Consider the following 23547-nt stretch of genomic DNA (forward strand, 5'->3'; position numbering starts at 1 on the left):
AAAAAGAAAAATGTGACATTCAGAGAGTAGAGCCATGTTATCACGTCATCTCTGAAACCTACAGAACTGCTGTGTTGGTTTCATATTAAGCTATGGAAGGATATGACTCGGTGCCTGCTAACACCGGGTACCAGCATAGCCAGGAATATCATAAAGAACCAGAAGATGACAAGTGCTAATATCTGAGTTCAGGCTTTGATTCTGCTACTAATTTTGCGTGACTTTGGGAAAATTAGCCAACCTACCTGACTTCTAAATTAGAGGGTATGTACAAAATGATCTCCAAGATCTCTTCCAATTAACTCCCAGGACTCAATTTTTGTTTTTCTCTTTGAGGAGCTGTGTGTGATTACAATTAGGTCTCCCACCCCTGAGGGGCCTTCCTCCCTGCACACCGTAGAAAACTAAATGGGACCGAGGGGCTGGGGGAGCAGTTTATACCTGTGGAAGACCCAAGAGCCCTCCTTATACATGGGCTGAAGGACTTTTGATAGAAGAATGCAATACCATCCATGACTTTCTATCTTCAGGGCCAGGCTTCAAGGCGTGTTCAGCCTCTGCTAAAGTAAGTGGGGGTTGTGCTAAAGCACACAGATCAACTGATGTCCTTGGAATCTTTTAGTTAGTTACCACCTTACCCCAAATCCTCTTTACTCCTTAAAAAATGTTGCCATCCTCCTCACCTGGCAGGTCTACTGAGCCCTACCCTGCTGGACCAGGAGACACAAACAACCCTCTCTCTCTGTCTCCCCCAGCCGGGAAACATGAGGCTTCTCCAATCCCAGGCATCTAAATCAGTATCTGTGGAATCACATGGTCTGCCACCCTCATTTTTTCACCTCGGTGAGATGTCTTCAGCTCACTTTGTGCTGACACCAAGTGATTCACAGGCATTATCTTCACAGCCACTCAGTGAGGTAGACACTGCTATTAACCTTATTATAAGAAGTCTGAGACACAGAGAAGTGACGTCACATGCCTGATGTCTCACAATAAGTCAGAGGTGGAACTGGAATTCAATCTCTGGACTGTCTGACTCTACAAGCAAACAATGAGCCATTATGTGGAAGGGCGTGATGTGCAACACCTCCCAGGGACTAGACTCCTGCTCTGTATTGGGGACAAGTTGGTCATCCAATGTGAAGAGCCTGATCTTCTCATATCACTCTTAGCCTTTATCATCATCTATTTACAAGGCCCCTCACTTTTCAGATTTTAAGATCTTTTAATCTTCAGCCTCAAAGGCAAAGTCAGTTCTGGAGAAACAAATAATGGCTGCTTAGTCACAATGATTCATTTGTTTTATGTTAGAGCTTCAGCCTCTGCGTTACCAAATCCATCCTGCAACAAGCATTTATTCTTGCCAGTCCTGAGCTTGACTCATGATATAGCTGCTGTGGTATGTGCTCACATCCATATCCCTCCCACTAACGTGTATCCAGATCCCTTAGCTGTTCATAGCTTGCCAGACAGCCTTACGGGCTTTTGTACACTACATTCATTAAGTGACCACTTCAGAGACTAGATGCCAAGATTAGCCACGGATCTGTCAAAGTTCTGCCCAGTAGCAATTTGGATTAGGAAGACTGCTGTCCCAAAATTCATCCATGTCTTTTTGTGGATAGTCTTGTCAAAACCACCGACTGTGCTAATGGAATAAAGTGAAGTGTGAGATCAGGGGCAGCTTTGCATCTGACTCTAATGGATACAGCATTATTGGTTGTTTACTAATTAATCCTAATCCCCCATCAACGTTTTTGAGATGAACATTCAAGTCAGGCTGAAATGATTGTTCGTCTTTTGACCATGCTCTTACTAACAGTGCTGTCCCTGCGTTCACGACACACTGAGATCAGGGAGGTTAAAAAAAAAAAAAAAAAAAGTCAAAATACAAAGCTATGACTGGAAGGGCAAAGAAGTTGAATAAAATTACCTACAGAAAAAAACTCAAATACAAGTCAACTGATGTTTGTTTGAAGGTCAAAAGCTTCTTTTATTTTCTATTATTATTTTAAAAATATTTATGTATTTATTTTGAGAGAGAGAGAAGACAGAGAGAGACAGAGAAAGAGGCAGAGAGAGAACCCCAAGCAGGCTCGGTGCTCTCAGCACAGAGCCCGATGTGGAACTGGGTCTCACAAACCATGAGATCATGACCTGAGCCAACATCAAGAGTTGGATGCTTACTGAGCCACTCAGCCCCCCCCCCCCGCAAAATCTTTTCTATATTATCTTCTATATGATTTCTATGTGATTTCTAACAATATTATAGTATGATAGATCTCTTGTACAGCTTTGAACTTAGCTACAAAACCACTATGAATAAATTGAATGATAGGTTTTCTAAGCTCACATTTTTCTTCACGAGCTACCTGAATCAATCATACAATTCTCTGATAATCTTTCATGATGTCATAGAACACCAGAAAGCCCCAGTTGGGAATGTGACACTATTCATGCTGATTTCAAACTTAATCTGTATCATCTTCAGAAAGGGGAACGCTGTATTTCCCCAAGTGCAGAAGACTATTCGCCTGCTAGACATCTCTGTAAGTGCTCTCTTAAATCTGTCAACATATTGTAACGCTATCAGTTTTATAGCAAATTTGAAAACCAAATAGTTTTAAGGCACAAGTATTGTATAGATGACCTCTGTATCCTTGTTCCTCTGAGAAAATGGTTAAGAATAAGAATCTAAGACTTGTCTCACTGAACTATTAGAAGGGTAGGTATTACCTGGTAAGTGGGTGATGCCTTAACTCATTCGCAGTACACTTGCTGCATTCACCTCTATTTACGGTAACATGCATATGCTTACTATTCGTTGAACATTCAACAACAACGGTTGAGCATCAACAGTCCAATGCTTCCAGGCACTGTTAATATGCACTGGCCTACAGAAATGACAAAATGGGGCGCCTGAGTGGCTCAGTCAGTGAAGTGTCAGACTCTTGACGCTCAGGTCATGATCTCACGGTTCGTGAGTTGGGATTCTCTCTCTCTGCCCCTCCCCCCACCTCAAAAATAAACAAACAAACTTAAAAAAATGACAAAATGACACAAATTCTTTCTCTCGTGGCGCTTATATCCCAGTGGGGGCAGACAGACCATAAACAAGTAAGTAAAATATACATGCATGCTTGGATGTTGACAGTAATACCAAAGACATATCAAAGACATGCTTAAATAGCTGCTATGGCAGAAGGAAAATCTATTCCATCTTTCTAGATTCTCTCAGTTCTTCTCTCAAGCTAACTTACCATGAGGTAAAAATAAAATAAATATTCTATAAAATAGCTTCCATTAGCAATTATGGCAGATCCACACAAAAAGTACAACCACGGTGCTCATTTGCTACTAATGTGATAATGCAGAGTAGAATGTTGTTTGGCCCACTGTTATTTATTATTAGTATTTCATGAAAGAACACAGAGTAAGGAACATCAGCAAATATTTACTATATGTCTGTTTTAAAATTAGTACTGTGCCATGTATTGGGATACAAAGAATTAGAAAACTATGGTCACAGCCTTTAAAAGTTTAAAATATATGCAACCAGGAAGTTATATAAAATCCAACTAGGAGAAGGTCATTAGAGCATAAAACAGCATTAGAATGGGGCACCCAGGAGTGCCTGGGTGGCTCAGTCTGTTAAGCATCTGACTTTGGCTCAGGTCATGATCTTGCAGTTCGTGAGTTCGAGCCCCGCATCAAGCTCTGTGTGGACAGCTCAGAGCGTGGAGCCTGCGTCAGATTCTCTGCCTCCCTCCGTCTCTGCTCCTCCGCCACTTACAATCTGTCTCCCTCTCTCTCAAAATAAATAAATATTAAAAAAAATTAAAAAAACAAAAAAGAACGGGGCACCTGGGTGGCTTAGTCAGTTAAGCACCTGACTCTTGACTTTGACTCAGGTCATCATCTCCTGGTCTGTGAGTTCAAGCCCTGCGTGGGGCTCTGTGCTCACAGCGTGGACCCTGCTTGGGATTCTGTTTCTCCTTCTCTGTCTGCCTCTCCCCTGCTCATGCTCTCTCTCTCTCTCCCTCTCAAAAATAGTAAACATTAAAAAACAACAGCATTAGAATGCTAGCAAAAATATGATGTTATGCAAAAGATAATACAGAATGAGAAAATGATCGAATTTCCAAAACAGGAAAAGCCAATGAAGACCAGGAAGTCTTCAAAAAGAGGGGGTGGTGCTAACTGTGACACACCTGGAGAAATAACATCTATGAGATGATTTTGGTGATTAAGACACAAGTTTATGAAGGTCTGGACTAGGATAATAGCACAGGCAGCAAATTTAAAGACATGGATCTGAGATTCATTTTGAAGACAGCGTCAGCTAGTCTCATGACTAACTGGATTGAGGGACAGAGAGAACGTGGCAACTTCCACCTACATACTAGGCTTGAGATGGCTGACGCTCCAGCTTGAAGACTAGGCTGAGTCTGGCTAACCACTGATAACTACCAAGTGGCCTGAGGTGGAGACTAGTAGTGCCCAGCACTGGGCCACCAAGGAAGAGAAAAATGTGTTATTATGCAAAAGATCCAACAGCTAAGACTGGTACTCAGAGAGATGCCAGTGCCTCCAGCAATAGCACACGTACCAAAAAGAGCTGAAAGAAATGATTTCTTAGGGCCAGAAAGATATTGGTGCAATTGATCAGGACACAAGAATCACCTAGAGGAGTCAGTTTGGGAATGAAAGTTGACGAACAAGCTAGTTATACAGAAGCTGAGGTTCAGGTAAGGGGTGGGGGGAAGCATCCATAGCCTTATGAGCTGCTGAACGTGAAGAACTCTTATCATCAAAAAAGGAGAGTCGAAACCAATGAGAACAAATGAATTTCTTTTCCCCTTGGGAAAAAACAAAATTACAGCTTAGAGGAGAGATGGTGAAAAAGATGCAGAAGTCAAGAGAGGGGAGTGTGAAGGAATGGCCTGAACAGAATCAGAGGAAACAGAGTGGTTGAGGAGATCTTTCATGTATAAAGCTTTTAAGACAGAAAAATAAAGCTTTCAGAGTACATGTGCTCAACCAAATGCACAGAACAGTCCCAAACATGAAGAATTACACCTGGCTTTATGTTATAAATTGAAGGATAATGTAGAAAGAACGAGCCACATGACATAATCCTACCATAAAAGCATTAAAGCATGACTCAGAGATTTAACCCACAGAAAGTTATTAATAGGTCCTCCCTGTTTGCAAAATAGTACAAACATGACATGCCACCCAAAACAAAAAGACCTTTATTCTCCCTCTCTACCTTGCTTTTTTAAAAACATGGATTAAAACAAAAGTCTTTAACGATTTCAATGTCAGTTTCAACCCACATCTAACAGTGAATAATCAGGCTGAATGACCAATCATTTTAAACTTTGCTTTGTTGGAACTTATGGAATGTATTCCATTTCTTTTCTTTTTTTTTTTTTTAACTTGAAAAGCTTTAAAGTTTGAAAGCTTGGTAACAGTTGGTGCTACCACATTCCAGAGATCTGTTATTAAGTGACAGCCCCTCACCCCTTCTTTTTAACATTCTACTGTCATTATAGTTTTTGCAAAGCACAGTTTAAAGGTGGTTGCTCAGGTGTGCCCTTTGATTTTTAGCACTTAAGATTTTTAAAAAATCCTTATATATTGTAAGGCATAATTTAAGTTCGATGCTAGGTTTTAGAGGACTCTTTTACAAACGTATGTATGTGTGCGCACATGTATGTTTACAGGTAGATTTATGAAGGCTGAAGAGAGTCTCTCGAGATTTAGTTGCTGCTATGATGGCTTAAATGGAAAAAATTAGGCAAAAAGTCACTGTTTACAATCTAGAAAGAAAATGCAATTAAATGCCAATAAAAAATAAAAGGACTGATATATTTCATTAAATATAGGACTGATACACTTCATTAAAATTATGATTTTCAACAACAAGAAGATCAGAATTAAGGAAGCCATGATATTTATTGAACACAGAAGGGATAAGAAGAAAAACTATGTATGTTATGTGCTACCTCACCAAAAAAGTCAAGTTGTAGTAACAGGATAATACAATCATCTGAAAATGACTTTCACCCATATCATATAATCTAAGGAGCATGATGGGTCAGACTCTTAGCAAATACCTTTTCCCGCCTATCCCTGTATCATTGTTCTACAGTCTCTGCCTCTTCTATCTTCTGGGATAGCGCCTCTACATCCTCTAGTGGGAATCTCCAGTGGCACGTGACACCCTTTCAATGCCACCTCCTATTATAATTGCTGTGGGTTTATCCCCCGTCCCCCTACACTACAACTAGCCCTGGAATGTTGGGTCTTAATCTCTCCTTGTCTTTTGAACACAGTACCTGGCAAATAAGGTTTTTGAATTTATAAATTAATGAGTCGTGCTCTGTCCTGTGGATATGAATTGAAATTGGGTCTACATCTTAAGAAAAAAATTGAGGGGTGCCTGGGTGGCTCAGTCGGTTGGGCGTCTGACTTCAGCTCAGGTCATGATCTCGCGGTCCATGAGTTCGAGCCCCGCATTGGGCTCTGGGCTGACAGCTCAGAGCCTGGAGCCTGTTTTGGATTCTGTGTCTCACTCTCTCTCTGACCTGCCCCTGCTCATGCTCTGTCTCTCTCTGCCTCAAAAATAAAGAAATGTTAAAAAAAAAAAAATTAAAAAAAAAAAAAGAAAAAAATTGAGCCACTCAGTATACAAAGCTAGGCAACTTGCAGAGTGTGCAGTCCGAAGCTATACATCTCACAACTTTATAGAATAAGAAGTGAAATCATTTTTGTTTGGCCAGCTTGTTCATGCTTTCCACAAAAAAACTAATAGTGCTTGGCTCTGAAACACACACTCAAACAGAAAGATATGAGTTAATGTATAAAAGCTACTTCGCAATGGGATTTAAATCGTTAACAGAGTAGTCTCCTGACACTATGGAGCTACTTCTCACACAGAAAGAAATCCACATTGCAAGTCTAAGGAGAGATTTGATAGGGTGAGACCTGACCCAGCTGGAGCAGGCAGAGACAGGAGAGGGTTCAAGTGCTAACCCTTGGGTGGATCCAAACACAGAGTGCAATACCAGCCATCCCAGAGCAGTGGGCAGTTTCTCCTTTTTGCTTATCTGGAGTCTCTTTCTGCTTCGCTGGCTCTATTTCCTCTGTTCTGATCCACTTGTCAAGCCGACCTGAATCAGGGAGCGGTGGGCATCACTCGCAGGAGGAAGATACCCAGGCTGCAGAGTGCTTCTGGGAAAGCACGAGCCTGATGGCCACACACAGCCCTGCCCTCCAGGAACCCATCAGCCTGCAGGAAACCTATCAGGGACAGGACACTTCAAGCCTGGGTGGAAAGTTGAGGCACAGAAAAGCAGCAGAGCTCGTTCCCTCCCACCACGTTGCTGAAATCTGTGTTGAAAAGACCTTGGCAGGAAAACAACTGACCTCGCATGACCATTATGGCAAGGGAGAGAAAGAAATAACGTCAACAGACTTGAAAATCAGCTTGCAGTGAATCTCCCAAATTTGGGTTTGTGAATAAGAACGATGGAAAAGATGGGGGACAGGTGCCGGGTTCTTCTCCAACTGAAACATGAACTCTTACAAAATGCAGTGGAACTCTAGAAAAGTCATGGGTCATCTCCTGGAAACATGGTGGCAACCTCAGTCAGTTCTAGTTTTAAATTAGAGACATTCTGGCAACACTGAGATGCACCGACAGGCATTTCATCTTTCCAAGGGATGTAAAGACAGTATCCTGTTTTAGCAGTTTTGCATAAATGGGCATCAAAGTAAAGGGGGAGTGGGCACTGGCATCCTTGCTCAAAGTTCTGGGAGACAATAGTGCTTTATCTTGGCTTCCTGGTAAGGCAGTCGTCAGGACGCAGCTCTCCAGGTGATTACGTGGCAGCACCATAGCTGCTAACCTTCCACAACGACCTTAGGTAACAAGTGAAAAATCAGACAGCTCAGCAGGAGGCTTTGCCTTTTTCCTGGCAGCGTGCTGGTAGCCTCTGTCTATAGATTCAACAGCAGCAGTTTTTTCACACGGAAAGCAGGAAGTGCCCTGGCAGTGCGTGTGCTCGTGACTGCTCACATAAAAAAGAACCATAAGCTTACTGTCCTTGGTTTGTTTGCTTTTTTTTTACGCTGTAAAATGTAAGCTGAGCCCTCACGCCTCTTATAATTACATTCTCTCAGGTGTCACATGAAACCGTGATTATGAGAAACAAAGTGAAAACGACCTCAATCCTGGCCTGGCCTTTACTGCTGCTTACAGTTTAGCCCGATGTTTCCATCACATACTAAGCTGTGTTTCACGTCCCTCTGTACAACTCGTAAAGACACGCATGGTTGTTACAGTGATGGCCACTGGCTCAACGGGAAGCGTCCCTGAGCCCGGAGGTGAAAAGCAACATCTGCACAGCGGCGTCCCCGCAGGACCGGACGGGGGCTGGGGGATGGATACCTAGCTGCTTCTCCCGCTCCTCGCGCCGTTCCCGGGCCAGCCGCTGCCGGTCGTCAACCCGCAGCACGGGAGGAGGGTCTGAAAAGGAGAGCAAACACGTTAGGAGAAGAGCAGATTTTCTGATACTGCTAAATAGCTTTTGGTCCAGTAAATTCGAAGGATAAAACATCACGACGTCTTAACAACAATTACCATAGATGGCTATAGTTCCGGTGATACACTTTATTATTACATCGTTTTTCTGAGAACTTCCAAGCATTGATCTACGCCAAGATATACTCTCTTACGTAATGTCTTTTTCTTCTGTTCAAAGACATTGCATAAGAGAATAGGATTACATATCCTAAGACTTCTCATCACAAGGAGAAAAAAAAAAAAACACCTTTTTTTCCCACCCCCATATCTATAGGAGATGATGGATGTTAACTGACCTGACTGGGGTGGGTGATCATTTCACAATATAGGTTAAGTCACATCATTATGCCACACACCTTCGATGTACGGGGTGGCGTATGTCAGTTCTACCTCCACAAAAATGGGGGAAAAGTTTTAAAAAGAAAAAAAAGACACACAGCCAAAAAACAAAAAACCCATTATGTAAAAACATGACATAACTGTAGCCTTTTGCCTGTTTCTATCCAACAATATATACAATGCTTTGTTGTTCCTAAGCTAGTGAACTTCTATCATTTTTATGCTTTAAGAAGGCTGTTCCTCAACAGCAAACAGAATCCTAAGTGAATTTCTACTGAATATAGTATTCAGTGAATACTGATAGATGTTCACCAGTTGGATGTAAGAAGGCCAGCTTTGAAGTCACACACGCAAGAGTTCACTTCCTGTTCTGTGTCTCACTCAATATGTAAATTTGGCTGAGATACCTACCTCTCTACGTCTCAAGTTATGTAGGACATGGGTTTCATGGATTTTTATTTATTACCTATAAAATGGAATAAAAATAGAACCTATCTGACATCACTGTAAGAATTCGATGAAATACTTGAAATGGTGTTAGTATGGTGCCTCGCCCACAAGCTTCAGTAAATTAATTCACTCACTGAACACACGCTGAACATCAACTATGCACCAGGCACTGTTCTATGTGCTGAAAAGAAAGCAGTCGGGAAAACAAAAAGCAAAAAACAAAAATCTCTGCCCTCATGGGAACTGCATTCAACTCAGGGAAACTTGATAACAAGGATAAAAAAGAGATAGAGAATGAGGGGTGCCTGGGTGGCTCAGTCGGTTAAGTGTCTGACTTTGGCTCAGGTCATGATCTCATGGTCCGTGGGTTCGAGCCCTGCATCTGGCTCTGTGCTGACAGCTCGGAGCCTGGAGCCTGCTTTGGATTCTGTGTCTCCCTCCCTCTCTGTTCGTCCCCTGCTTGCACTGTCTCTCTTTCTCTCAAAAATAAATCAAGATTTTAAAAAATTAAAAGAAAAGAGATACAGAATGAAAACAAGGGAAAAATATATTGAATGTTGCATTGAGATAAATGTTAAGGAGACAACAAGAAAGGGGACTGTGACATGGCAGGAAGGGTATGTTTAAGCATTTTAGACAAGAGATCGTAACTTTCACGCGTAGAGTCCTGATGGAAGGGACAGCTAGCTGTGCAGGTGTTCTAGGAGGTGGAAAGCAGGCACAAAGACCCTGTGGCCACAAGTACCTAATGTGTGTAAGAAATGGGGAGATCGAAGAGCCTGGAACGGAGGGAGATCAGAGAGCACTGGGGCCAGATACGCAAGGGCCAAGGCACAGGGCTCGTTGGTCCTGGCAGGGGACTCTGGATTGTACTTGGAGTGAGACGCTGCTGGGAGCTTCCCAGCAGAGACCTACACTAACAGGCTCACTTTGGTACTATATAAAAAAGCAAAATTATAATAACAATGCTGATGAGAATAATGACCTTAAAATCAGGTTTATTTTCTCTTCTCTTAAAATGACGTATTTTTTTAAGATCTCATGTTAAAAATAGAAGCTTACTGGTGCAATACTGCAGACAGCATGGTAGCACTTCATCAACAAATTTAAAGGCTTTATATCCCAAAGGCCTCCTAAATGGCACAGAATTTGCACATTTAGGGGAAATAAAAACTGTACAAAGACCCCTTGGGAGCCTGCATAAACCTGGCAGTGAGAATCATGAGCAAGACTAAGTGATGACATTTTACACCCTTGTTGTTTTAAAGTACGATTTTTAAAAACTGGTAAAAGGACCCCGCAGTAGGTCCTACTTATTATTATAATGACTTATCAGATTTGCTTATTACTTATGAGATTTCACACATTTTTTATATAAGAAAATATTGCTCCTGGCCCCAAAAGGTTTACTTCTGAAGTTTGAAAATGGGCATGTGAGCTCCTGCTCAGGCACTTTGTTAAGGGCCACACACAGGGGTGTTTTACTGTCATTTGTTTTTGGTGAAAAGAAATGACAGCACGACAAATGGCATTTTGAAAAAAAGAGCTGTCTAAGCACAAGTCAAAGTGAAGTTAGATCTCTAATGATTAACTCACCACTTTAGTAATATTGCTTAAACAATGAGGTGTACCTGTTCATAAATATAACTGTAAAACTCAAAAATCAACTTTACTAAAAAAAGACGTGTAAGCACATTGCAGAAAGTCTATAAAAAAGAATTTAACTACTTTGAATTGCATTTATAATTCTGTCACAGGCAATCTATCGATATGAAGGATGTAATGTTGCTAGCTTACTTTCAAGTACGTGCAAATTTCATGCAAAATTTTAAAAAAATTTTGAAAGAAGATTTTAATAACACCATATGGGACATGCACTTACCCTCATGTACCCTCTTCTACCCAAACCAATTCTGAGAGCCCCCAATCAATAACTGGTTATCAATATAACCCAATTATGAACTGTAATACTTGCCTTTTAGATACATTTTTGGAAAACAGCAGTGTGAGAGGTGCTTTTTTTGTTTTTGTTTTTTTTTTGCAAGAGGTGGTTTCTATACTCTCATTTCATATGAAGATTATGCTCATCACATGTAACAAACTGCATCCTGCCTGATCACACAATTTATAAGAAACAAGGTCGTATACGGAGTTGCACAAATATACCAGTTAATCCCTATAAATAAGGCCAATGCTTCCAAGTGCAATGATTCCCACCGATCTTTGAGATCAGGGCTGAAATGATAATCACTATTCAGTAGGGGATCAGATTTGAGGAAGTAAAGAAGTAGGGAATAGTGATTGTGATATGCTAGATGATTCTGGTTGGTTTAGGAACCTGGGATTAGCAAATGTGAAATTGTAGAGGGAAAAAGGCATTCAGTTTAAACTGTTTCCATCCTTTTGATTACATCAAGAGAGAGTCACTTTGGTGCTAGGATGCCAATAATACTTATGGCAGATAAAAGATGGCTATGAACGGGGATGGGGAGGAACAGAGCCTTGTTGGTTTTGTTCACGGCTTATTCCCAATCCCAGGACTACACCTGGCAGAAAGGAGAACATTCAGTAAGTATCGAACGAATGAGCAAACAACTTTAGCTAATCTTCAGAGCCTTTAAACTTCCACCAACACGCACCAATAGGGGCAAACAAACAGCTATCTTGTATTTTATAACAGACCTAAAAAAAATATAAATGCTAGCAGTTATAGTTTTAATAACCAAAAACTGATAAAAAAAACATCTTTAAAGATAGATTTCCAAAAAGGACAACATCTAATCGAACAATTCTAAGTAAATAGTGCATTTTCTGTGATTCTTTGTCTCCCTCTCATCTCCATCCTCCTATCACTTTTCCCGGGAACGAAATCACGGTACAGAAAGTAAATGAATAGCATGAACTTTCTCACTGCTTCCTGATTGACCTAACATGGTCAGAAGGCAAAACGGTAAGAGCAACAGAGTGTCCGTGTGAGTCCGCTCACAGCAAGGAGCGCTCTGCATTCAACCTCCTGCCTGCGAGGACTCAAGAGCTGGGTGGCCGCCCACACTGGGGCACTCTTACGTGTGACAGGGAGTGCTGTGGATATCCTGTCTTCGATGACATGTAGAAGCCTGGACCACAAACTAGAACTCAGTGACTCTCGCAGATCAAGAAAGTCAACTCGCTCTGACAAGGCTTTCTCAAGAGCTTTGACTTCCATCTGAGCAACTACTCTTTACAGGGTAGACAACTTCATCAGGGCTTGCATTTTACAAAGCTCTTTCATACACATTATTTTTTCATTCTTCACACTAGCTCCATGAGTTAGCAGAGCATGTGTTCATTCAACGACGAGTTCTTAGGCCTATCTTCCAAATGAGAAAGTGGAGGGAAACGTCTGTGAAAAGGAAGGCGGCACAGCAAAGTGTTGGAGCTAGTTCTTAAAGCCACATCCCTCACTCAGTCCGTGCCCTTGAGCACATCATGGCACCAGGAGAGTCATTACAATGGCAGGATGTAGCAGCCAGGGAAGGCCTGAAAGATTCCAAGGCCTGCATTCCTCTGTGAGGGAAATGATTTATAAACAGTAATGAAATTTTTAGTGGTTCTTTTAAAGACTTGTAGTGGAGGGTGATAAAGGGATAGGAATTAAGAGGAATTTTTAATGAACTTGAGTTTCTGCTTTTCTCAGGTATGTATAGTGCGTTAAGAGACTACAATGTTCTCTTCTGATTAGGTCACACTCTGGATCGTTTGGAGGCAGCTGATGGAGTCCTGAAGAGCCAGCTCCCACTTTGTAGACATGGACAGATCCATGACTTTACAAATGGTCTCTTTTGGTCTGGGTCCAAGTATTCACAGCTGAGAATACTGGTCTTTTCTGGAGAACACGAGACATTGTGAGCTCACACTTATAAACCACAAGTGCCTTCCATACACGTTTTAAAGATAAAATATTAACAATCTGAACGTTAACATCAAAGAGATGTTCTAGACTTTTCCAATGAATTTTAAGTATCAGAAGGTAAAGGAGGGAAAGACATTTAACTAAAATTTACTGAAATAAAAGAGACTCTGAGAAATCATTTGGTCAGGATGCCCATATCAGGTGAGAGCAATACTCAAAATATCCCAAAATTTAGCACATACTTTACTGTTTTTTCAAGTTCTGGAGAATGAAAATTAATAAACTGCTCTAGACAGACATTCCCATGACTTGTATCCCATAAATTAAAGGTTTTACTCAAGCCTCACCATCCAACATGAAATCTCTTATATCATCCATTGGAGATACTAAAGAAAATAACATGGTGGTTTTAAAAATGAGACCCGTTGACGAACCTCTGCTTATCTGTATATACAAGAAAGCAGACACATGATGCTTAAAAGGTCTAATCTGAATGGTCGGGGGGGGGGGGGGGTGATGGGCAAAATGGGCAAGGGGAGTGGGAGATACAGGCTTCCAGTTACAGACGGAAGAAGTCGCAGGGATAAAAGGGAATATAATCAATGATACTGTAACAGTGTTGTATGGTAACAGATGGTAGCGACACTTGTGAGTATAGCGGGACTAGTAGAGTTTTCCAATCACTATGTGATACACCTGAAACTAATGTAACACTGTGTGTCAACTATACTAAAGAAAAAAAAAAGATAATATGAAATGAAATGTCTCCCTCATTTAACTTGACTTTAGCAATATAATTTTTTTTTAACGTTTATTTATTTTTGAGACAGAGAGAGACAGAGCATGAATGGGGGAGGGTCAGAAAGAGAGGGAGACACAGAATCTGAAGCAGGCTCCAGGCTGTGAGCTGTCAGCACAGAGCCCGACGCGGGGCTCGAACTCAGGGACCGCGAGATCATGACCTGAGCCGACGTCGGACGCTCAATCGACTGAGCCACCCTGAGCCGACGTCGGACGCTCAATCGACTGAGCCACCCAGGCGCCCCATTGACTTTAGCAATATAAATCAAATGGCTCTATAAAGACATGGCCGTGTGAGGTGGGAAGATTTTTTTTTTTGGCCTTTGTAGTCTCTAGGCACTCTACATCTCTTTCTTATCACACTGCAAATTCGGTGTTAGAATGACCTATTCATAGACTGGTTTACTCCATCACACTGTCAACCAGAGGGTATGGATTATGTTTTTTTTTTTTTTATTAAAAAAATTATTTTAATGTTTATTCATTTTTGAGAGACAGAGCATGAGCGGGGAAGGGGCAGAGAGAGAGAGGGAGAGACAGAATCTGAAGCAGGCTCCAGGCTCTGAGCTGTCAGCACAGAGCCCGACATGGGGCTCGAACTCACAAACCGTGAGATCATGACCTGAGCCGAGGTCGGTCGCTCAACCGACTGAGCCACCCAGGCGCCCCTATGTTTTTTTTTTTAATAATAAATCCCTTAGTGCTTAGATAGTGCTAACACCAGATGAATAAACAAGGTATCAAGACATAAAAGCATGAACTCCACAGTAAAGAATGGTAGAAATTAGAAGTGATGGTTGGTGGGGAAAGCAAGGGGACAACAGCACCTACCATTCAGCTATGTTTAATTCCCACGGTAAAACAAACGAGGTTTTCATGCTAAAGGGCTCTGCTTCTCCAAGGATCCTCACCTGAGTACAAGAACACAAGTCTACCGGAATAAGGCCTGTGAGGACAGGGATCCTGTTTTGCTCACCCTGTGCCTCTCATGGTCCCGGGGAACAGAACAACTACTCAATCAGTAGTAGATGGTGGTTGAGTGGTTGGCGGATAAATGAATGGATGAAAAGGTAAACTGATGAAACGGTGAATCTCAGCCTGCTAATTAAAATTCCGTTGAACCTACATACACATCATTTCCTGTGAAGGGCTGCTCATGCAATACCTGCAACAGCACTGTATATTTGTCCTTCTTCTAAGTAACAAGCCAGAGTCATCTGCTCTGTTAAGATCTTTTCCCACATGGACCCCACCCCCTACAACAAAACTAGGTATAATGGGAAATGTTTCCGTTGAGACTAGAAAGAGTTATTTCCATCTTGATTCTCACTGTTCTTGAGTGACTTCAGTCTTAGATGCTGCCTGAAGCAGGTTTCTGATGCCCTCGTGGGTTGTGCACCTGGGCCTGTGCCCTCCTCTTACTGTTTACCACCAGACTGGACATAGGTCTCTCCCGAGGACCACACAATGACTGCTGGATACCTGGAAGCAGCTTCATCGTCTATTCAACTCTTTATGTTTACAGACTCTTTGCTTCTTTGTATCACTGAATGGAACAGACCATGAATCACAGGTTATTAAATGAAATTACTGTGTAGGTGTACAATCATTGCAGGGAATAGGGAACAAAAAGATAATTCTAGACCAGCTTTGCTATGTGTGAAGATTGCCTTAAATGGTTTTTGAAAATGTCACAAAAAAGATATGCGATAATGTACCTGGGCACATAGATACAAAAAAATTGTGTCATATGCATCATTTCAAAAGAGAATAGTAAAATGATTGCCTCTTATACATTGTTTGGCAGTAAACAAGGCACCCACACACATCATTCTCACCGACTGTCAAAATGATTCTGAGAGATAAGCAGGGCATGTATTTGAATCTCCATTTTAAATAGAAAAAAATCGAGGCTTTAAGAGGTTCTCTGACTTATACAAGCCAGTATGAGTGTGTGTCTTTTGGTAACAGAACCACAACCAAGCTCCTAAATTCTAGCAATGCCTTAAGGCTTCAGGGACAACGTTTTTTTTTCTACAGCAAACACGATGTATAGTACCTGGTTTATTTCCTGAGTAGTTGCTATTTTGTCCTGAAATAGCAGAGGGCCGGTTGGAGGCGGTTTTCTTATCATGCACTTTGTAGCTGTCAGGTGCTATACGAATGAGACAAAAGAGAAAAGACATATTTAGTTTCTTAAAATTTATTCAGAAACATTCACCTAGTCAACGTTTGCTGCTAACCTTTGTGTTGGGTACTAGGCTAGATTCAGGAAATAAAAAGACGAAGCCGTTACAACTCTTGCCCGTTCAGTGGTTAACGACACATCCCCAAATCAATGGCCACGGCTCCACCAATCCTATAGAAGTGGCAAGTTCAAGGGTCCATGAAATCATTTACCCTGGTAGTCCCAGTTTATACATAAAGCAACCATGTGGAGGCATGACTGCTATCCAAAGTCTCTGATCTTACTTCTTACAAAGTTCATGCATTAGGAACCCCCAAAATTCCAAGAACATATAGGTCACCAAAAAGGAACCAGGAGATATAATTCACCAGGATTTTGAAAAAGCCTCTGACAAAAGTTCCATAACAAAGATTATTAAACAGACTAAGGCAAATGTATTCTAGGAAAGGAATGAAGAGGAGAAATACCAGGTAATTGCTTATATCAAGTATAGATCCTATACTTTAAATATATTGCTCTTTTTTCTTTACCCATATCACTTTATTTAATGTATTTTCAGAGGATATTTAAAGGATGTCTGCTACTGTTTCAGATACAAATCATGCCAAAAACCAAGCTGGTGAGTTTCCCTGCCTCCTACTCTCTGCCTTAAAACCTGCACTGCCCCGTCTTCCCCACCAATTAAGGCAATTCCATCCTTCCACATGATCATACCCCAAACCCTGGACTCATCCTTGACTCCTCTCTTGCTATCACTCCCCACGTTCAATCTGTTTAGTAAGTTCTTTCAGCTCAACCTTACAAAACATCTTGCCACCTCTACTGCTAGCTTTATGGTCATTTCCTCCCTGTGTGGTTGCAATATCCTCTTACCCGGTCTCCCCGATCCTCCCACGGACCCCCGTTAGTCTATTCTCATCTCAGCAGCCAGAGTGATCCCATTAAAACACAAGTCACATCACTCTTCTGTTCAAAACTCTCCAACAGCTCCCACTCTGCTCAGGGTAAAACCCAAGGTCTCCACCATGGCCCAGAAGGTACTATATGGTCTGGCCTTTACCTTGTGCCACCTTCCCTCTTAATTACTCAGCTCTAGTGATACTCAGTTCATCGCAGACCTTTGAGTGGACCTGAAATGTTCTTGTCTCAAATAAGCAGGTGGATTTCTGGGTCTCTGCTCACATATGACATTAGAGTTCTACTGAATTGTTCATACATTTTCAAAGTTTATTTATTTATTTTTGAGGGCGGGAGGGGCACACAGAGAGAGAATCCCAAGTAGGCTCTGTGCTGTCAGCGCAGAGCCTGACGTGAGGCTCGATCCCACTAACTGTGAGGTCATGACCTGAGCCAAAATCAAGAGTTGGATGCTTAACTGACTGAGCCACCCAGGCACCCCCCATTCTTGAATTGTTTGAAGTACCACCCCTACCACTCATCACCTCGCACACCTAAGCCTGCTTTGTTTGCAGCCCTTGCCCCCTGACATATTACATGTTAGCTCCCTCTCCATGAGGCTGAGGAAATTGACACTATCTAGAAAACAAGAATTGTTTGCCCAAGAATTTTTTAAACTGAAAGGGTGCTATAATAATTATGCTTCAAGAAGACTAAATTTAAAAACTATACTCAAGGTGTATTAAAAACAAATCACTAAGAAAATAAATTCCCTAAATTTACCTTTGACATCTACATGGGGAATGCACCAATTTTTTGTGGCTCTCTTTTAATTACATATAGTGTTAGCTGTGGAAAATCAAAGACTAAATAGTAAAATTATCTTATACAACTCTTTTAAAATCGCCCAGTTTTGATCTGTTTACTTCAAATAACAGCTTAAAACACAAATATTGATCGACTGAAGTCTTATTTATTAAGCTTCCTTTGCTTTATTTGCAAGGAAAGGTCTGTAAAAGATACAGTAAAAATGAGCAGATAGCAAACAAAAAATTAAACAGCAAAAGGCCTCACTCAGTGGTTTCTGATAGGACTTTGCTACTAGAAATTTTACCAGGCAAGCTACCACTGGAAAAGAGCAACACTGTACATAGTTGACACATAGGCCCTGACACTGATCCGGAAGGGAAATCAGAAAGTAGGTTGGCTCCTTTAATGCTGCAACATATCCTCTCATCCCACTTGCCAAGAATTAGTTGCCAGTTATCACCATGTGGCAGGTGAAACCCATGCTGGTCAGTCTTGACCTCTAGTCTCACATCTTTAGAGATAGCCTCTAAAAATAAAAAAATAAAAAAAAATGACTGTATTTGGAACCTTTGTTGCTTACTGTGTATAGAACAATCTTTCTCCTTATTCTGCAAGTTAATCTTATTAAAATTGCTCATAAATAAGTTAGTTGTTAAGTAACATAACAGAAGGAAGCAGAATGCAACACATACTTGGAGTACTAGGATTACAATTTTCTTTTTGTTATATAGCTACCTCCAGAACTCAGGAAGTAAGGCCTTAATTAGTAAGCTTTTTAAGAATCTTCTATTTATTATTTTTAGTTAACTGACAAGGACTCAGAGTGATTTGATTAGAATATATTTCAGACGTATTTCTTTCTTTTTTGCCTTACTATATCTGACATAATTTAATCTTTCTCTGGTGATTGCCTATCTGCTGTGTCCCCAGGTCCTGACAATAGACATCAATCCTAACTGAATATTACATAAGAGTCTCCTCTGAAGGAGATTAAAAAGGCTGAAACACATGTTCAGTCCACGTGATTATCCCAAATAATAACTAATAAAAAGCTTCTTCTGGGTGGGGGAGGGAGGGCTATACTTGCTTTATTATCTTGAAATTCAAATGTGAAAAATACACTTCTGTCAAACTGGAGGTCTGGTTACTCAAATCCCCATCTATCTGCATCTGACTTCCATTGGATCTGCTCCAGCTGAACATCTATCTGCCTGCCCTCTTTATTACTATCTGAATCTCAGTAATTCATTTCTATTCCAGAAGACTTCCTATTCATTCTATCCCAGAAGACTTTCTGAGTCCTGTTTATAACAAGACAAATTTAAAATCTTAAAAATGTTTATGTGCACGAAAAACCAACATTTAACTTAGTAAAATAAAAGTAATTTAAAAAATGGTCTGTTTAGTCCAAGATTATATACTGTTAATGTCTAACCTGTAGGCTGGACATTCATCTGAAGTCTTTAGGTTATCTTTCTGCTTTTCTATCAGTCTTGCCCTTCCACCGCTGTAAGAGTTCTTATTTCTCCAAACACCTCTCTGGTTGACACTCTATTGTGATAAGAGGGAAGATATAAAGTCAAACAGATCTGGGCTCAGGTGATATTCAGAAAGTTTCTTGACTTCTCTGAGTAGGTAAGTGTCTGTGTGTGTGTGTGGGGTGGGGGGCATACTGCCTACTCACAGGGCTGCTGGGAAGATTAATGGAAAACATGTATGTTAAGAATCTGCCATACGGCTTAGCACACCGACAGGTGTTTAACAACCATTCCTTTTTTCTCTTTCCCCCTTCCATGGAGGTCCCGGGCCCCCCACACCCACAACACTTGCGTGGTGTAGCAGTGTGTTTGCAAGCTTTGAGGAAACGGTATGTGCTTTGGTGTCAGGTGACCTGGCTGTGTCCTAAATGGGCTGTGAATCCTCAGCAGACTTAACCTCTCCATCTTAACTTTCCCATATGTGAAGAGGGACGATGCTTACTTTCAGGGCTGTGAAAATTAACGAGACCCCCGGGCCTACCACGAGGCTCAATATATGGTAGAAAGCATTTTTTGGCGCTCTCCTTATTCCCTACACAAATGTGGGAAACTGGATTTCTGTGTCTTCAGGGCTTTGCTTACCCAGCACCAACAGGGACGGTAAACTTGTGTCAACTTGGTGACAGTGGTCCTGGGGTGCAAAGTCTGACTCACCTGCTGGCTTCAGAGTTTTTTTTTTTTTTTAACAATCACACCTCTTGGGGGCCCTCAGGTAGGCCAGGCTTGTTGGTATGGGTTTTAGGGTACAAGCTTCCTTTGGAAGAGGTAATCCTCAGTGTTTCTGGGACTTACAGAGATAACAGTTTTCCGAGATTTTTTTTTTTTTTTTTAGAGAGCGAGAGAGAGCAGGGGAGGGACAGAAGGAGACAGGTGAGGGAGAGAGAATGAGAGTCTCAAGCAGGCTCCGTGCTCAGTGTGAAGCCCAACACGGGGCTCAATCCAGCAACCATGAGACCATGACCTGAGCCGAAATCAAGACCAGACGCTTAACCGACTGAGCCACCCAGGTGCCCCAAAGAAGTGACAGATTTGAGTCAGAGATTGAGCACCATCCAGGTCAGAAGGGATTAACAACTGAGGACCTGAAATGGAACTTCCTTCTTTTTTCTTCCCTCTCTTTTTAAAGACTTTATTTTTAAGTAATCTCTCCACACAACGTGGGGCTCAAAGTCACAACCCCAAGATCAAGAGTCGCATGTTCCACTGAATGAGCCAGCCAGGCTCAGATTTAATGCCCTTCAAGTTACCATCACATTAGGTAAAATGAGCCTAAAAAAAAAAAAAAAGAAAAAAAGAAAGAAAGAAAGAAAGAAAGAAAGAAAGAACAAACCCAAACCCTCCATTATAATAATGGGAAATAAAATCTTGTATTTTGGTTATAAAACAAAGTACAGGGAATTTCACTACTTGAGAACACAATGAAAATAATTTATTTAAGATTTCCAGCATTTAAAAAACTGGAAATCCTAGACGACTAGCAGACAGGATTGCATATACCATTTTTTATTTTATCATTAAAAAATACCATTTTTTAAATGACTCAGGTGATTTTCCAGGATTAATTTGAATCTCTTTCATTTTTTTATAAAGAAAACTGAGTCATCCTCCATGATGCTCAATAAGTGTTTGCTAGCCTTGTAAAATCTCTATTGATCTTCCTGCTAGCTTGAAAGCTTTATTCCATTAGTGCCACATCTGAGAGTGTTAAAGAGGAAGGATGCAGAGAAGCATCCTGCGGTCTGGGGTTCTGTCTCTCTCTAAACCACTCTGAAACAAAATATAGAGACGACAGACATTTGGAGCTTTCATCTGGTAAAAATCCTGCAGCTCCAGTAAATGCCTCAGATGCACCTCTAAAATCCATATCCTCTACAATTCACTGTGTTCCTTGCAATGACTTCCCATAAAGGTCACGGGCTCTCACTGCTTTGCTTCTATTTTTGGCTTTATGGTCTGTTGAAGAGTCTCTCTCAACAGATCAAACTAATGGGTCCCAACAAATGCTCAATTTAGTAAAAAAGCTTACTCTGACAAGACATTTATGACTACAACCTTAGGAACCATCCTGAGTTTAAATCTCACTGAATGACATGTGGTCTTGACGTCCACAAGGCTAATGTATTCCTGTCACTATTTTTAACAGAGTTTAGCCATCAGGCCCAGGTCTATATGGGTGCTTCTTTGCTCTATTGTTCAGCTGGACTTGGTGGACACCCGGCTCAGGGTACGCGAACAGCTTTGGGACAGACTAAGTTAGAGGACAGAACAAGAGGTTGAACCACGGGCAATTGCCACTTCTGTAGTAAAAAAATGGTTGAATATTGCAACTTCATAGGTCTACCCTAAAAGATTCAGTTTGCCTGTGCGGGAAAGACTTAGCACAGCAGGCGTCAGGGAGCTCTCCTTTGAAAGGCCTGGTTTTGCTCCAATAACTCTTAGCTCTGAGTCTGACTATAAGCGGAGTCCTGAATCTTCCTAATGAATGAATCACAGAGCCTGGGGTGGTCTTGACAGACCCTTGGCACACTAAAAAAATTATTTATTTGAAAATGTGACTACAGAACACAGTTGTGGCTGGCAGTTGAAGAATGTTATTGTTTAGAAAAAAAAAACAACAGAGAACGATTACAGAGTACTTTTCAGGCAATTCAGTGTTTCACCTAAAATCTTCTGCTGTAGCATCCTTTTACTTATTTACTTGACCGTTAAATTTTGTTCTGATAGAGCTGCCAGGAGTATTGCAACATAGATATTAAAGGTTTTATCCAATGTTATTAATGACATTTGCATCATAACAAGGACAGAAAGCAAACCTCAAATGACTCTTCTGATTGTTCTACATAATGGAGAGCTTCTCAGTTTAAATTCCTCATAATTGTATGTGAAATTATAGGAATGGTGAGGCTCAAGGGAGCTGACACCAGACAAACCTGGGTTCAATTTTCTGCTTTACCTTTGTTTTCTTATTACTGGCAGACAGCACTCGACTCGGGGACACCTTGTGCTCAGGACTGGGAAGAAAAATTAATGTGTCTCCTGCTACCACTTTTCTTTTCCTGAACTAAATCCCTAATTCTAGGTTACCTCTTCAAACTCTGTTTTGGAGCTTCCGATTCCCCCAATATTTTCTCTTCTATTCAGAAAAGTGGTCTCCTCTTCTGGCCTGAAGCATGCTCTCTATGTTAGTCACTTTCAACTCTGCATTTCTAAGTATGCTCTCTCAAATACAGTCCCGGTCTCCCACCTCTAGGGAATATATGCTCCTGTATCTGTGTGATCACTGGAAACTATGCCAAAAGGCAAACTAACTGTCCTCACAAAATCAGCTAACCCCGATTGCCAGTCACTTTGTTACCGTATCAATGGAACCACCACACTCCCAGGGTCAGAAATGTTCATTTTTTTTTCCAATAAACATTTACAGGCACACTCACGGGCCAGCCACTGTACCGTGCACAAAGAGCACAAATATCAGAGGACACAACATCTACTTGCAAGACGCTTATTAACTTTTGGAGGAGACAATATGAAAACACATGAAATTGTAGCCATGGATCAATTCACTTTTTAAAAATCAATATACCACAGAGGATTAATAACCAAGCAAATGATGTAGGTAGTACTACAGGGAGTCAGAGGTGGGAGAAGATACTAAGGGCGTAGTAGTGATACAAAACTTCCATCAGATAAAGCTCTACAAGAATGGAGAGAATCTGTGTAAGTGAAGAGTGAAGCAGAGAATATTTATGGTTGGAGGATGCCATAAGCAAAATTATCTAAGCAATTAAAAAAAAAAGATAATCAGGGCACTGTTCAGTCAGAACAGCAGGTTTAAGACGGTAGGCAGTTGAAAATAAGACAAACAGGCTGAGGTCAATGCCTCCTTGAATTCCAAGTTTGTGTGGACTTTACCCTGAAGGCAGTGAAAGTCACTGAAGTGTGTGCTGTGGACCTTCTGGCTGTGAGCTACTGTAACTTTGGGGGATTCTGGGTAAATAAGAAGTGAAGCCCTATAACGAGCCTGTTGGAAGTGTATAAA

General features: G+C 41.2%; 1 protein-coding gene across 6 annotated transcripts in view; it reads right to left on the minus strand.

Moving 5' to 3' along the window:
* The window catches only part of MAP7 (microtubule associated protein 7), a 178237-nt gene that overhangs the window by 48205 nt on the left and 106485 nt on the right, over window positions 1-23547 (minus strand). For all 6 annotated transcript variants that reach the window (XM_047857797.1, XM_047857798.1, XM_047857794.1 and 3 more), the window contains exons 2-3: window positions 16135-16230; window positions 8459-8536 (exon numbers count right to left, since the gene is read on the minus strand). In XM_047857797.1, coding sequence (XP_047713753.1) covers window positions 8459-8536; window positions 16135-16230 — 174 coding nt within the window. The remainder of the gene's footprint in view (window positions 1-8458; window positions 8537-16134; window positions 16231-23547) is intronic.

This window comes from Prionailurus viverrinus, chromosome B2 (assembly GCF_022837055.1).
Source record: "Prionailurus viverrinus isolate Anna chromosome B2, UM_Priviv_1.0, whole genome shotgun sequence".
Taxonomy (NCBI): Eukaryota; Metazoa; Chordata; class Mammalia; order Carnivora; family Felidae; genus Prionailurus; species Prionailurus viverrinus.